The sequence below is a fragment of the Malaya genurostris genome, chromosome 3 (assembly GCF_030247185.1).
Source record: "Malaya genurostris strain Urasoe2022 chromosome 3, Malgen_1.1, whole genome shotgun sequence".
Taxonomy (NCBI): Eukaryota; Metazoa; Arthropoda; class Insecta; order Diptera; family Culicidae; genus Malaya; species Malaya genurostris.
The window spans coordinates 8056236-8073214 of NC_080572.1; the positions used below are offsets into that span (position 1 = coordinate 8056236).

Below are 16979 nucleotides of genomic sequence, written 5' to 3' on the forward strand. Positions count from 1 at the left end.
AATATGTAAATATAGTAAAGACAGAATAAAAAAATAAATATAGGCAATGAAAAAAATTAGATAGAAAATCGAAAAACCAGCCTAAAAATTACATTTTTTAAACTTCAGTTTCGATCGAATGACTAATGCCAATATACAAGAATGAGAAGAAATTAAATATAAGAATAATTTCTGATACTAATTTGGGCTTATTTTTGACACCAATTAATTCAGATTGATTCGAGTACACCACCATATTGCAATCACGGTCGGTTTAGCATGTTTGGAAATTAGGCGATATTTATGCTCCGTGTGACATATTCTTTTGGTGAAATTGTTCTTTCGATGAAACAGTGCTTTCAGCGAAATGAACCATTCGGTGAAACTTTCGGCGAAATGACCTATACGAATTACTAAAAATGCAAAAAGAAAGACAGTACAATAAAATGTAACAAATAATACAAGACACTACAAAAATATGTCACAAATAGGAAAAGTAAAAATACCGTAAAAATAATGCAAAAATTTGCTTAATAATATAAGATATGTGGGATAGACAATGACAATATAGATTAATAAAAATACGACTACAATCTAGTTTGATTATTAGTATGATTATTAATTCTCAACAAAAACAATGGAAACCCGAGAAAATTACGGAAAATTAAGATTAATTACAGAAAATTAAGTAAAAATCAAAAGACAACATGAAACTTCTTAGTCACAGTTCTGAAATTGTTCGAACGGTTGAAATTATTTGAATGAACAAAATGTTTTGAATATTGACAATTTTTTTTGTTTTACTTTAATTCAATTTTTTTTGTTTCACTTTATCGTCTTCTACACGATAATGCTTATGCGTTCACGAAAAGTGTATGTGCGCATAACATTAACCGTTGTTTGAAGTCAAACTCAAAAAAAAAAAACGATTATCATTCGTAAAATTCGACAAAACAAAATATATAGAACTCTAAAAACAGAATTATCAATGATTTTACATTGACAAGAAACTTGAATGGATTAATTCTAATATATAGCTAGGACTACTCAGCAAAAACTATTTTTGCACCGAAATGCAATAGTGCAACAGTGTTGTGAAAGTAGCGTTAACTTTACGTCTATTTAGCGGTTTATTTTGAGCCACGTGGTGGTATTAGCAGTTCAACATAAACTGCTAATACACTGATAAGTCAAACACGAATCTTAACTATAAGTAAAATAATGCACTTCACACAAATCGGTTATCTATGTGTCAACACCGCGGTTATTCCGGAATGATATCAGTAAAAAATATTGTTGACAGCCATTATCTTCGCAGTTTCACTGTATAATTCAATATATGTTTTATTTTTAAATAATAATCATTGTAAAAATATATTAGCAGAGTTTATCATTCCTATAGGTAGGTGAATCAAGTTCACCGTGAAAATGTAATCAAGATGGGTGAAAACGGTTCACGAATTCATCGATTTTATGAATGATTAGGTTCTGTTCTGATACGTATGTACTATATAATTATGTACTCTCATCATTGATGACATTTCCACTTCTTTTCGAGGATCATGCTACACAATCGTCAATACGCAGATAAACACATTTATTCTGAATTGCGGCTTATTGATTTTTGGATCGAATTTAATTCATATTCGTAATAATAAGATAATAATCATAATAGTTGCCTTATCAAAAGAAACTAGTTTTCAATTTCTCCACACTCTCCGTAATTCAGAATCGGAGTGAAAATTGGTAATATGCTATGAATATTTTGATAAATTTATGACAGACTAATATAGGTTACGGCAGTTTTAATAAGACAAACTGAAAATAGATAAAACAAAATTTTCGCCTACCCTGTTGAATCGCTTCGCTTGGAAGATGTGCCCATTAATCCGGTACAGTTTGCGCCATCTCCTGGCACCCCTTCGATAAATACTGCCTGTAATGGAAGAGAATGAATAATTGAAAATTAGTACTAAAGTGATATTTTAAGTTGTTTTATTTTTATTGTAAAAAAATGTTTCTAACAAAGTAAGCGATTTTTAGGACGATGTGAGCATGTTTTTAGAAAAAGGGGGCTTCAAGACAGTTCTCAGTGCAAAGATCACAACATCTACTCTCTACTTTATTTGTGTGTTCATTACCTCGGTAGAGAAATGTAATGCCATGTTCTTCAATTGCACGCGCTTGTAAGACACCGGAAAACAAAGCTAGAAGAGCTTCACTCGTTGTCAAAGTATCCGGTATACCTTTAACGAGGGATTTGGATTTAGACCGAAAAAACGGCTCAATTCCAGAACCAGTCATCAATCAGAAGCTGATATTGTTTTTTTTGCTTGGAACTATTTCCGCTCGGTCTTGTAAATGCATAGAATTATCGACAGCAGCACTGTATTTGTTCGAATATTTGCTAGACTTTTTGCAACTGCTACACTTTCTCTGGCTTGATTCACAAAAAATTAGCATCGATTGCTGCGGGCGTAAATTTTTGCAAATAAAATTGTTACCAATTTTTTTCAGTATAGCTTAATATATCATAAATTTCATTGAATCTCTACCAAGTGAGCTATCCTTAATTCTACCACAAGTGCCATAACAAGACCCCTATCCACCAGAGAAGAGTCATTACTACAAATAGAGCGGTACTATTCTCCTTGCAACCGGGTTCAATTACATCCTCATTACAAAATATTTACGACATCACGTTCCCCGGCATCATTTTCTGATATTGGTACGAGAATCTTCCCTTTTGATAGCAATCGTAAAATGCCTAACCCATAACCGGTGTGGACTCTGTGATAATCTGTGCTCTTCTTCCTTCTCATATAGTATAAACATTTAGAAGTTAATAAGGCTCGAAGCCGCCGTTACACCAACAGCATCGTTGATGATGCTGGTTTCGGAGGATTAATTCGTTGAATTTTGGGTTGTTAAACTTGAAGACTCCATTAAAAAAATTACGCTTGGAAAGTATAATATTCGAATTTATCAGATAATTTAAACAGTAACAGGCATTTCACATCGCATCGATCAGTATTGTCCCGCCTCATATGTGGAACAATTCTTAACAGGTATATTTACACTGAGTGATACACGAACCGACGAAAACAAGATGAGAAGACACGATTTCATCACGAACTGTACATGGGTTTCAATTCTACAACGTCTGTGAAATGAAACATCCTGCCGACACCAGCAACGTCACATTCGGTGATGTTATTGCATCGAGAGAGAGAGAGAGAGAGATGAATAAAAACAATATGCCAAAAACGCAAGCAAAACGTTGGTTCTAAAAAGAATTCGGTTGTAGGAGGCTAAATGTTTGAAATGTTTGTGCCTTGGGCCAAATGTCAACAAATTTTCAAGTTCAATTTTCATGTATAAACTACAAAAGAATCTGATTGTTATAAAAATATCCAGCAAAAAATGGCTACATATTGTAATTATTGCTCCATCATCTCCCACAATGCAATGAACATTATCAACTATCAGCTATATTTGAAAAAGAAAAATTAGCCAAGAATTTCTTTTTGTAAAATTGATTTTAAAAGGTTTTTGTCTTTCTCATATATAAATGTTATGCAATCACTGTGAAAACCGATTTTACATATACCATTCGAACTAATTCGATGAGATCAATAAATATCGGTTAGTTTAGAAAAAATAATTTTAAGGTTTTTTTTTCATAAATGACATTGTCAAAGAACTACAATTTTCTTGAAAATTATTTATAAATAATCTCACTTCAGTTATAGCGGTACTCAGTTTTCAGTTCCGGAAGAACTGGAAATACTGATAAATAACTTTAAAACGGAACTCACTAAAATTTATCAGAGTTGGTGAGACTGGTTTTCACAAACTTATCTTCAAATTTATTTCAACGAACTTTAATTAGATGTACTTGTATTGTTTGGCCACAGACAAACATCATTCCAAAATCAATATTGATGAAAGAATTACGTCCAATATTGTCCTTTGAATGGGATCCGCTTCTTCGTACTTTAGTTCGATGAACACGTGTTCTTTTCAATTTCCGCAATAAAAAAATTACATTGTCACAGCCATAACATTATGGGTAGCGCAGGGTGTACACAAAAACAAACTGCAAAAAGTTTATTAGTAGTCAGTTTAGTAAGTATAAAATAAGAAAAAAATCTAAATCAGTCAGTGTCACTTGAGGAATTGAAAGAATATCATCAGAGTCAAGGTTACAATGTTTTTCTGCAGCTCAATGAAGATATTAGCTAACTATCATCTCTGGTTTTGCTAATCAAACGTCACAGTAAGCGTCGAAATTATTTCCGCAATTACTTGCAAATGACAATTGAGGCAATTATGACTTCGAAATGAAGTGTTGAATAAACAAACTTCTGTAATGTAAGGTTAATCCGCCATTCAAGTTTATTTCCCATTATTTACTCTATTAAAAACAAAACCAGATACCAGTGTTAAAACAATATTGCAGAACCAAGTGTTTGTGTTTTTATTATTTTTTTTTCCACCTGGAATAAATCAGTTTCTACACGTTACAACAAACACCCATTCCTCTGAACGAAAAACAACAATTCATAAAATCTTTTCCCAACGTGCTTATCACCATTTCTGTGACAACAACATGGTTATCAAGCCATAGTTAAAAGCAAATATTAGCCGACGCGTGAGAAAAGGATTGCCTTGTCGTTATGAAGGGGTCGGGAATGTATAATATAGTTCCACCCTTTCAGCGAACCTTGAAAAAGTCCTTCGTCGACAAAACAGGATGTCCCATCAGTCGACACAGCTCGCCTACAGTCAGTCCTTCGATTTTGTAACAATGTGTGGAAATCAGCAGAAGTTACACAGTTAACGACCGACTCATTCGCCCGTTTCATAATGGTAATGCGTTCGCTCATCACCCGGACCCCATTACAGAGGGATGGCACATGTATTAGCGAAAACGTGGCAACCGATTTCCGCCCATATTATCGTACCGAATGGAATTCACTCTGCACCAGTGCCAGGTTGGGTGAAAATGCTTTAACATATAGTTGACTACGAAGATTTTTTTGAAATCTCTTGAAAAACAGAGTCTAAGTTCTTAGATATTCATGTCTGCATATATCGATAAACACTTCTTCTAAGAGAAATGTCAATATGATCAAATTAATTGCATTCGATCTGTAGAATCATATTATAGTGTTGAAATAACTAAATAAGTTTTGCAAATGCCCTTAAACGTCTATGTTAGCTGCACAAACATAAAAATTAAATATGCTCTTGTTTTGCCTTTCTCATATAGAACGGTTAAGCAATCACTGTGCAAACCGACTTTTGAACCAAGGCCCGGAGGGCCGAGTGTCATACACCATTCGACTCAGTTCGTCGAGTACGCAAAATGTTTGTATGTGTGTGTGTGCGCATGTATGTATGCAACATTATTTGGCACTCACTTTTCTCGGAGATGGCTAAACCGATTGTCATGAACTTAGATGAATGAACGGTCTTGTAACCCCACACAAAGTTTCTGAATTTTATTCGAATCCGACTTCCGGCTCCGGAATTATAGGGTGATGTGTGCAAAAAAATGAAAATAGGTGCAATAAATTTTCTCAGAGACGGCTGAACCGATTCTCACAAACTTAGATTCAAATGAAAGGTACAATAGTCCTATTTGAGATATCCGTATCCCAACACTTGGGATATTGGACTTTTCTTTTTTACAAATTATAAGTCAACTCAAGTCTGAATCTGAATCACACTTTATTCAAATTTAACTCTACTTTTTATACCTAACTTTCTCTTCTCCATTTTCTTATGGTGGTAGGGGAAGTAAGAATACATAAGTATTAGTCAATCGCGTGGCTTCGCGAGGCCATGTTTGATGACGGAGAGAGATAAGAGTGTGACAATCAGAAGCGAGTAATTTTAAGTTTGTTTAATCTGTTCGAAAGAGCGGTTCTTGTCGTGAGTGTACGGGTGTACTAGACTTGAATTGGTAAGTTACTGTCTTACGATACATGTTTTGTTATGCTTAGGGCAGCATTTCTTGGTTGACACCCGAAACCATTGTATCTGCTTTATGTTCGTATTTATTTTGTGTGTCAAGAAGGTTGTTTACAGGTGGTATACAGAAAGAAAAGATGGAACTTACACGACATGTAAACCAATAGTACTATTAAACAGACATCAGTTGAAACTAAAATCTGATTTAAAACCATGATTGATGTAAAATTACATTGAAATACATTTACTTTTTAATTGAACAAGGCTGTATATTTACAAATCGCTTAGTATTGTTATGTAATTTTCAATTCAATTACCTGCTCCAAATATGTGCATGAAAATAAATGCAAATTCACAAAATATTTTTATCTGTGTAAATGATACATGCTTACAAGGGTGCTTGGGAAAGTGTCAGCGTTTTGTGTTGTCAGTTTTATTTCGATGAGCGGGTATGAGCATGATTTTAAGTGTTTCGATAAGGGTGGTCTTTGGTGCGTGGGAACGTTATCTTATATTGTGCGAGAGTAGTCATGTTACACCTATACAAAGTTCCTGTATTTCATTTTGATCCGGTTTTGATCCGGTTGCGAAGTTACAGGGTAATTAGTGCACAAAATCTTATTTCAAATTGCTTCTTCTCTTTTCTCAGAGATGGCATGACCGATTTCAATAAACTTAGATTCAAATCAAAGGTCTCATGGTCTCATACAAAACTTCCAAATTTCATTCAAATCCGACTTCCAATTCCGGACTTAATGGGGGGAAGTGTGTTAAAAATTGGATACTGTCACTTGAAGCGACGAAACAAAAATCTTTAAAAAAATTTGCCTTGAAACTATTCCAATCGGTAGCCACTGTCAATAGACAACCAAACAAACCGATTCCGGCTATGCTGGTTCTGGGTTTCTGATTCCGGAGGCACTGGAACTAAAACGTAAAAAAATTCTAAACCTGCCTCAAAATTATTACAATCGATAGTCATTGTCAGTAGATGGCCAAACATTAATTTGACTTTCCTCGTTCTTGGGTTTTCGATTAACGACCGGAGATTGTAGCCATGAACTCAAAAATGGATCCCAGCCACTTTTCTTGAACCAACTTCGATTATACCGATTCCCAGATTCGGGTTTCGGAAGCATCTGTAATAGTGGTACTCTTTTCGTTTTCTCAGAGATGGCCTAACCAACTAGAGTACTGTTTCACTCTGTAGGTTATAACATTTATTGACAAATCTTTTTGTTTTTCAAGAAGTAAAGAAACTTATTTTGAAGAATACCACACATTTAAATGAAAGATATGAAAAAGGCATCATTACACCACTAAAGGGATTAAAACAGGTTTTTATTATTTTATTATTATTTTTTTATTTATGAATAGGTATAATATTTTTCCGATAAGAGGTATTATTTTGATTTTCAAACAAAAATTGCCTTCCGAATAAGTCAGAGCCAAATAGAAAAATGTTGGACTATCGTCAAATTGAACAGTGCAAAACTTGATGAAGTTGAATTATTTGCTTGACAATTTGCATTCTCTAAGAAGGAAGCTTAAGGAAATATCTTTTTTTTATTATGTAAGGGTTGAACTCGAAAACACATGACTTGATTTTTAATACATTTGATAGTAACAACTTTTTGAATTTTGTATTCCTGTATTTTCTGGATAGAGGGTCACAGCAGAGCGTTAATTCCAAATGCTTGAAAAACCCAAGAGTGTAGACAAATTGTAGACAGCAAAAAGTTCTCAGAAATCGCTAAAAATATGATCGTGAAGTATGAATAACGATATGTCAAATAATCCACCAGGAGAAATTAATGATGAAATTCTTTCACTTCTATGCATAGTAAATTTGCAACGGTACTCCACAATCCAAGACAGATCAATCACGACCAAAAAACAGCACTTTCATATTTCTATTTTTATTCCAGAATCCACCGAATTACTTCCTTGTAAACAATCTCAAACGCGGAATCACCGTAAATAAAATCCGAATGCTGCAACCGATCGTACGGGCGCTGCCTTACCTTGGCACAGTTGATCAGCTTCGAAGCTAGTTTTTGAACACCGGTTGGATCTACTATTTTATCACTCAAACCGTAATGAATGTTTACCGGAACCGTTACCCGGTCAAGCCGATAATCGGGAGGAGTTTGGGTACCGTACAGCCGCAAGTTTCCTTTCACACCATAATCGAACAGAGCGAATCGCTTGCTCCAGATGAGCTGGGCAAAGTGAAGCAGCTCCTTCATTGAGCCTCCCGCCGGCATACCCGGGTAGATCCGGTCGATCCAGGTCCGATTCATTCCGACGCTCTCGCCGGCTATGATCTGGTAGTAAAGGTCCAGACAAGCTTCTTTCTGTTTTTCGCAGGCTTGTATTGTGAGATGATTCGTAGCGTACAATGCATAGGCAGACTGCAAAGCCAATTCGAGCAATTAGAACTGTAGATGGTTCCTATTGAAATGAAACAACACTCACCGGAATTATTTTCGCCAACTTTTTTATAGGCAGTGCCACGAAACGGTACCAAGTGTTGGACACAAACACGCCCGGACTCATTGCATCCAAGTAGCTAAGCTTTTCGTTGTACTCTGGACGCGATGAAAGCAGAACCATGGCTACGGCACCTCCTTCCGAGTAAACGATCAACCGAAGTTTCGTTCGATTCGTTTCCCGTAGGACTTTGTCAATGGTGGCGGCGAGATCGTAGTATCCTAGCTCATGCCAGCTATAGTTCCAAAACTCCTGGGAACAAGTGCAATACTTTGTATGCTGATGTGAGTTCTGCGTGGATCGAGAATTCGCAAGCCACACGTCAAATCCCAGATCCACCAGTTGGTAAGCCAGTGATCGTTTCGGTCCCAAAACCAACCAATCCGCGGATGAGTGCAGAATTCCATGCTGAAGTAGAATAACTTCACGGCTTGCGTTCACAGGCGGTCGCTGATCGCGCCAAATCCGGTAAATTTTGAGGACGTACCCATCTTCCGTCACGACACGGTGCGGTTCTCCGTGATAGCCATCGAACGCCAACAACTGGTCCTATGGAATATAAAACACAGCAACCTGCTAACTAAACAGTCAACAATTTGAAAACCGTTTCTCACCGTTCGTTCCCGGTTGAGCGGTAGTGAGTCGAGAAATGCATTGACCGGATCACACACGCAGTCGTTTCGGAGTAGCAAAGCATGCACCAGTTCCACACCCAACGTCAACAAACCACAACCGACGACGATCAACCGCGGAAACATTTTGGCCTGTTTGATGATCTGAACATGGAAAGAATATGATGTGTACAGAACTCTGGTTGGTTTTTGGACAACTGCCACCCAGCCTGATTTGTTTGCCACCGGTGATGATGATGATGATGATGATGATTACTATGATTGTCGCTGGGAAGCCAAGATCACGAATACCATTACCAACCCCAATAACCGAACCGCCATCCGTCCTGGTTGGTAGTCCGAGTCATGTGCGCGACATTAGAGACTAATCGATTGAAATGTTGCCGACTCGAAAACCGGCGCTGGTACAATATTTTTTTTGTCTCGCCCTGGCTCTCATCTTCCGCTGTGCCTGTGGCAGCGGAGAAACGTGTATACGGAAACTTTTTTTTCGGCAATTTGTTGATGTTCTCTTTACCGGCACGTACTTAGAGTGAATGAATGTATAATTGCGTTTAGATCTTCAGATTACGTACGTACACCGCCAGCGCAATTATACCGAACTTGACCTTGGCTATCTCGACGTGGTACTACCGCGTAAGTTGAGCCAGAAGAGTCTCGCCGTCTCTGGAAACAGGTCAGCCAATATTTCACACCTTGTTCCACGACCACCATCAACCAGCCTTTCTAGATCGATCAAACACCACTCTTCGTGAAGCGATGTTTTGAGAACACACTACCGTCTCAATACCGGTTGTCCTCTTGAGGAATCGACCATCCGGTAGAAGTTTGCTGAATTATCTAATGTGCACTTCGAGGGAATTGTCGTCGAAGGTAAACGTGCACCGCTCATCAGCCCCTTCAAACAACCGGCAAACGGGTATCGACAGATCAAAGTCAATCGGAAGAAGCACCACAGCTTCACGTGCCGTAGCAGATCACGGACAACGACGATTCAATTATAGCAACGTAGTGCATAACTTCACACTTAACTGACTTGGCATAATCAATTTTCTAAAGATGACATAGTGGTGATCGTTCCATGATTTTCGTTCCACGTCAAAAGTGTATGCAAATCGATTTTTACTGCCGCAAATTTGGCATTCTTTTGGCGCGGAGATCTTCTCAATTCTTCGCGTTGAATCAGACTTACAGCAAATATTGAAACCGTTTTCAAACAAGGAAGTTAACTATTGGAATTGACAACAGCCTTATCTGGACTGCCGAGTACGATCGCTATTCGTGAGGTATTCTGAACTAATTCTGTCTTTTGAATAAAAGCGCGGAAGTAAACTAGCATAACCTACATATTGAAATAATTTTGAGCCAAAATCAGAATATTTTCCTTTCTGTATCGTCGCTATGTACGACGGATTAAAATTTCGAATACTCATCACCCTGTAATTCTAAACCCGGAAATCAAATGCGGGCAAAGGAACTCTGCATATTACCCCGTATGACATTTCATTTGAATCTAAGTTAGATGAAAGCTCTCGAGTAGAAAAGTTTGTAAGTTCCATTTTGGAGTGTCCGGCCACTATATCCGGGACCGGTACAGTTGATATGAGTTTGTGTGCCTATCAACATACCAGATTTGTGCACTACAGGAAATAATTCACATTTTCTTCTATAAAAGCAAACTATTGAATTTACAATTTTTTCTCTCATCTCCCTATAGTTCCGGAACTGGAAGTCGGATCCGGATGACATTCAGGAATTCCGTATGAGATTACAAGACTTTTCATTTGAATATCATACCGTCACTTGAAGCGGCGAAACAAAAAATATAAAAAATAGTAAACTGAGCTCAAAACTATTCCAAAGGGTAGTCATTGTCATCAGACGGGCAATCAAACCGATTCCCGGTTCTCGATTCTAGTAGCACCAAAAATAATGGTCATATACTCCAAAATGGAACTCAATCACATCCCAAAGTCCTAGAAGCTTAGCCGATTTTTACAATCTTAGTTTCATATAAAAGGTATTATGGCCCCATACAAAACTCCTGAATTTTGTTCGATGCGACTTTCGGATCCGGACGTTGATTGGTGTATAAAATGTCAAAGCGTCGTTTCAATTACGATTTCAAAATCGTATAAAATCTTCTAAATTTGACTAAAAACTAACAGACATTGTTGGTCATGTTAGTTGTGGCTTCAAATGGTTATAGTAAAACCTGTTTTAATCCACCTAGTGGTGTAACGATGCCTTTCTCATATCTCACATATTCTCATATATAAATGAGTGGTAGAACAAGGAAAGCCAAATTAATGTTTGGCCGCCTACTGAAAATAACTACCGATTGGAAAAGTTTTGAGGCAAGTTTAAACACTATTTTACTTTTCATTTCCGGTGTTTCCGGAATCAGAAAACGAGCACCAGCATAGCCGGAATCGGGTTGTTTGGTTGTCTATTGACAATGGCAAGTTAAGAATTTTTTTACGTGTTTAGTTTCACCACTTCAAGTGACAGTATCCAATTTTTAACACACTTCACACTATAATTCCGAAACCGGAAGTTGAATCCAGGTGAAATTTGAAAGTTTTGTATGGACCATTGATTCTAAGTTTGTTGAAATCGGTCACGCCATCTCTGAGAAAAGTGAGGAAGTAATTTGAAAAAAGAATTCTTTCATTAATCACCCTGTAACTCGGGAACCGGAAATCGGATCAAAATAAATTTCAGGAAATCTGTATAGGACAATTGTACCTTTCATTTGAATCTAAGTTTATTAGAATCGGTTCACCTGTCTCTGAGAAAAGTAAGTGCACTTATTTTCATTTTTTTTGCACATCACCCTGTAATTCCGGAACCAGAAGTCGGATTCGAATAAAATTCTAGAACTGTGTGTGGGGTTGCAAGACCTAAAATCTAAGTTCATGAAAATTGGTTTAGCCATCTCCGAGAAAAGTGAGTGCAAAAAAATGTTACATACACACACACTCGGTCCTCCGGGCCTCCGTTCAAAAGTCGGTTTTCACAGTGATTGCATAACCTTTCTATTTGAGAAAGGCAGAACGATCAAACGTCAATCATGATCAATTTCGGAAAAAAGCATGCAAAGTGATCTTTTGTGACAGTCTATATGTCAAGAAAGTGTCATTCAAATTTGAGACGGTGCTGCCAATATTTGTTCGAGTTGACACTAATGGTCAACGTTTCAAAGGTTATACTTTCATCGTCAAGGCAACTATAAAATTATATATCAGTTAGTCATACAATTTTCCACAAAATGTATTCACAAGGCTACAAAATGTCGTACCCCTTTTCAAAATAATCTTGAAATTAATTATATTTCATTAAGGTGTGTGATTCATGTTGCTTTAGGTAAGAGTAAAAGTAACCGAAATTTTGAGGTTTGGGAAAATGAATGATTTTTTTCGCACGTAATATCACTAGTCAGACCAAATTAGCTCAAATTACACGTTTTCCTGATTATCTGGAGATTTGTACATTACCATGGTATCTCAAAATCTTTCTGAGAACAGAAACACAGAAAGGACTTGTGTAGTGGGTACAATCGGAAGGCAGAATATAAAAATATATATTCCAATACTCGAGAGGATGCTTAATCAATGTTGCACACATTCTTCATAAACTTAATTCTTTCATTCATCTTCAGGGCGACCTTTCTTATATTACTTGCACTCGTCTCATTGAAGAAGAGCGAAGAGTAAAAATGAATAAGCAATAAAGAATACTTTGTTGAAATCAATAATCTACATTATCTCTAGATTGATAAGGTTACTGAAGTAAAATTCCTATGGTAGATGGCTTCTGGTTCCAAGGTACATAAACCGAAGTGTATTTTGACATTGGTGTCGCACATTTTTTCGCTACGTATTGTTTCACCTATAGACAGCAGTTTGCAAAAGGATATCACATACAGTAAATTCCAGAGCTAATTTGAGGATGTTAAACAAGAATAAGCGCAGGGCGCCGGTATTACAACTCAGCCTGGAAGGATTCTTAGTGTCAGTAAAATCAGTAACTAGCCATTCTAAGTGATTCTCAGTGTCCCATTTTGCCCTATTAACTTACCATTTTACTTCACGGTGGGGTAAAATGGTAAAAAATTACACTTCCCAAAAGAGCCCCTAACGTGATTGTTACGAGTTGCAATCACAAAATATTATCAACGATAATAGAGGAGAGATGACCTTACAAAATGAATATAATATATGTATGTGAGTGACAATTCGACATCCTAAAAAGAGATAAATGCTAAAAATTTACCTTTTGTTCCAGTCTCCCCTACTAACGGAAAACCAGAATCTTCATATACATTCTTCGTTGCTGTTGTACATCGTTCTATACATTCGTTTGTCGAACGTTCTTTGCCGTATTACTCGATTTGGATCGAACATCTTTTTGCAACGATATTTGGATTCGATTCGATTAGTGCCAAAACTACTAGCAAGTTGTGAAAAGTTGTATTTGGATAGACAATGCTTTGATTAAAAACTGTGAGGGTCAGCTAATGCGTCAGTGAGGGTCAGCTAGTCAGCGAAAGGGTATTTGAGATTTGAAGTGGTTGATAAGTTAAACGCACAAAAATGCGTGCAGGTATACTGAACGTGCTTAGCCATATCAACCTTTGACAACTTCAATACGATGTTTTTTTGTTTCAGATAAACAGAACATCGTGAATCAACGCAGCAATGGAGCACCTCTTTTTATGCGTGTTTCTGTTAATCGGTGTATCTCCGAAAATATTCTGTGTAATGACTTCGGAAAATTTCCAATGATTGTTTAAATGTATTCAAAACTGATATAAAATATAACAATTATTTGTTTCAATAGTTTTACGAACAAAATCCTTTCAGTAATTAACAAATGGTATGCTTCAGTGATCAACAAATGATAGGATAAAATTGCCGCTAATGTAGATGAGCATAGGACCCAATAGATGAAACCTGATATTTCAAGAATAATTCGTTTTCCAATCATAACTCAAACGGTTAGCTTTTGTTACAAGTGCTATAAGAACCCTTCAATTGATGTCATACGTCTAGAAATGAAGAGAATCAAGCTTTATAGTAATGAAATAACAGAAAATGACTTCTTTGACGTCATCTAAGATAGGAAAATTTAATGAGCCGACAAGTTTTTCAGGAAAAAAAACATTTTTCATCACCCATTTGCTAAAAGCTTCTTTCAACTGTTTATCAAAGTTATTCGACCCGTCATTCATCGCACTCCCCACCACCTCATTATTTCTTTTCCGTTTGCCAGAGTATCATCAAAACATGAACATTGCTTTTCTTTTCTAATTCGAAATTTCACCAGAATCTCCCATCCTTTCCTATTGTTAGCGGCTGCTACACAAATCTATAAAATAAATATCCCATTATTTTTCCCACAGCCAACTCTGCCATTCATGCAAATGTCCCTGTGTGGCAAAGGGGACTATTGAACCGTTCAAACGACAACAATTCACCGCACTGACCAATCTCCTGCCGCAAAGTGACAGAACGGTGAACGGATTATTGTGTACCGGGTTGAATCCTCCGAAAAAAAAGAACGACCCCGAAGATCACATCAAGCAGTGAAATTTATTTATGCTCACAGCATTTTGGATTGGTGGTCATTACACTCGACCTAGTTCACCATGTAACATGTTCGGCGGTACGGTTGGAGCAAAGTAGACCAAAATGATGAAAATTATCGGTCGGTTTTTCCTAGATCTGAATAAAAATTTTACTTGCCGACCAATGTTTGACCCCACTGTGCGATGCAGCAGCATTTCAGTTGGGCCAAATGTTCAAACAGAAATATGGCTTGTTTCTGTGTACCACTATCGTCATTCTGACCGAACCTCTGAAAGTTCCATGAATCCGAAGTGCCATAACATATGAGACAGTTTTTTCACGACCAATCTCGGAACTATGATTGTTGATTCTGGAAACAGCGATGTGGTCGGTCAGTAAAAGGAAGGAGCTGTTTGGTGCTCGGTGGCAATTTTCCACTACTGAATCGATGAAATTATATCGAAAAGCAATTTATCATGTGTCAATTGTTTTATCATTTTCTTTTGTTCGAAATTCCGAGTGAAAAAGGAATTAAATGAATGTTCTAATTACACACACGCGTTATACCCTCGGCATCTTAAAACTTAAGCAGTGTGCCTTTAAACTTATATTATAAAAGGATCAGGGTCATTTCACCGAAAGGGTTACTTCGCCGAATGTCATTTCGGCGAAATGACCCGCTCCCATTATTAAATAAGAAAAACACACACACGTGTGAGTTGATTTTTATTTGAATTCTGAAACAAACATGATTCAGTAGCATTTTAGTTCAAATGATTTCCGATAACGAAGAACAGAAAGTTACGATTTTGACAAATTTGCGTCAAGGAGATAGCTGGTTAATGTCAAATTTCATAATTATTTTCACCGATATTCAGCAGCAGATCCTTCACACCTAAAGAAAATTCAATCAACATTGTTTAACTGCGACGTATTTTTTTCTCTTCGTTCAATTTTCGGTAAAAGCGATGCAATCGACAAACCTTTGCTTTTACCCGCAATTTCTTTTTTTTTTGCAGATGCCTGAATCGATTTAGAAAATCATTGATTTGTTTGAAATTTACTATTGGCTTTTTTGATCAGTTGAAATGGTGCATAACGTACACTTGTAATATAATAATATGGATATAACAGATATAAGGTTTGTTCGTGACAAAATCTGGACACATCTAAATACGTATAGCTCGGGACATACTTCATCAAAGCGTGAAATATTGCGCAGACTGATGAACGTATGTCTGTTCATTGTGTAAAATTAGTTTTTGGTGATATTATAAGGTTTCAGATAGAAGACCAGATCTTTCGGTACGTGCTGTGGCTAGGAAAATAACAATGCCTCCAACTTTCCTACACACGTCCAAACACCGGCAACGTATGAAGTCGTTGAAGGTGAAAACTGCACCAAACCGTTATGATAAACAGAATGTGACGACTAAAACCCGGGCTCGCAAGTTGTCGCGAATATTTGCGAAGTTTTCCTGTGTGATAACGGAAACTTATGTGATTGAAGACTATAAGCAGCTTCCCGGAATGTCTTTTACTACTACCATGTAACAGAACGGCATAGGAGAGCATTTTAGGACGAAGAAAAACGCCAAGTTTCCCAAAAAAAAATTTCTAGTTTGGCAAACAATATGCAGCTGTGATCGAGCAAGGCATCACTACCGGAAAGTTTAACAAGGAAATATACCGTGAAGAATGCCTAGAGAAGCGATTGTTACTATTTCTTCGCAGCCATGACGCTTACTAGCTTTTCTGGCCTGGCTTGGCAACTCGTCACTACGTCAAAGATGTTTTGGAATGGTATAAAACAAATGGAATCCATGTTGTACCGAAAGAGTCGGATCCAGCTAACTGTCCGAAGTTGCGACCTATCGACCGATATTGGGCACTCGAGAACTCTCTCAATACAAACAACAAGCTACAACCAGTGCTGGAAACAGCTGACTTTATTTTGAATTCGTGTGCAGGGAACTTTCACGTTACATGAATTTCGCGCGAACCATACAGATTAAAGTCGCGAGCGCTTCATGAATGTAGTGGCGACAGTCTTACTCGTATTGGGCGATGAATGTAACGAAAGAATGATGGTCATCAATAGAATCGGCTGCATTTTGTTTTTGGTGCGAATTTCATTGCTGGTAATAAAATTTTACGAAGAAATTCATAATGGCGTCATTAGCGACGGTTTTCATCACGATACCGTTCTATAAAATGGTTGAAATTCAAATTGCTGCTGTGGAGGCGATCAAATATCGTAGTTTTGAGCTTTGTCAAGATGCGTAGGGTTGTCAAAGAACGCAAAAAGGGAATTTTTGAAAAACTT

General features: G+C 37.1%; 2 protein-coding genes across 14 annotated transcripts in view; both read right to left on the reverse strand.

Annotated features, from left to right (window-relative positions):
• The window catches only part of LOC131437120 (atypical protein kinase C), a 244978-nt gene that overhangs the window by 36166 nt on the left and 191833 nt on the right, over nucleotides 1–16979 (reverse strand). For all 13 annotated transcript variants that reach the window (XR_009230714.1, XR_009230713.1, XR_009230711.1 and 10 more), the window contains exon 5: nucleotides 1830–1915. Coding sequence is in view for 5 of the 13 variants with exons in the window: in XM_058606284.1 (XP_058462267.1) it covers nucleotides 1830–1915 (86 nt within the window). In the remaining 8 variants the exon portion in view is untranslated. The remainder of the gene's footprint in view (nucleotides 1–1829; nucleotides 1916–16979) is intronic.
• LOC131437121 (lipase 3-like) lies at nucleotides 7794–10124 on the reverse strand. Its single transcript, XM_058606285.1, has 3 exons — nucleotides 9066–10124; nucleotides 8437–9000; nucleotides 7794–8372 (listed from the first exon to the last, which is right to left on the reverse strand). Exons 1-3 carry the CDS (start codon nucleotides 9207–9209, stop codon nucleotides 7878–7880), a joined length of 1203 nt encoding a protein of 400 aa, XP_058462268.1. The 5' UTR covers nucleotides 9210–10124; the 3' UTR covers nucleotides 7794–7877.

Bases quoted from the DNA above. Each gene is read 5' to 3' on its own strand.
- LOC131437121 (XM_058606285.1), bottom strand. From the start codon at position 9,209: ATGTTTCCGCGGTTGATCGTCGTCGGTTGTGGTTTGTTGACGTTGGGT. The intron at 9,001-9,065 runs GTGAGAAACGGT...TATATTCCATAG, and splicing joins CGCTCAACCGGGAACGAACG to GACCAGTTGTTGGCGTTCGA. The intron at 8,373-8,436 runs GTGAGTGTTGTT...TTGGCTTTGCAG, and splicing joins AGTTGGCGAAAATAATTCCG to TCTGCCTATGCATTGTACGC.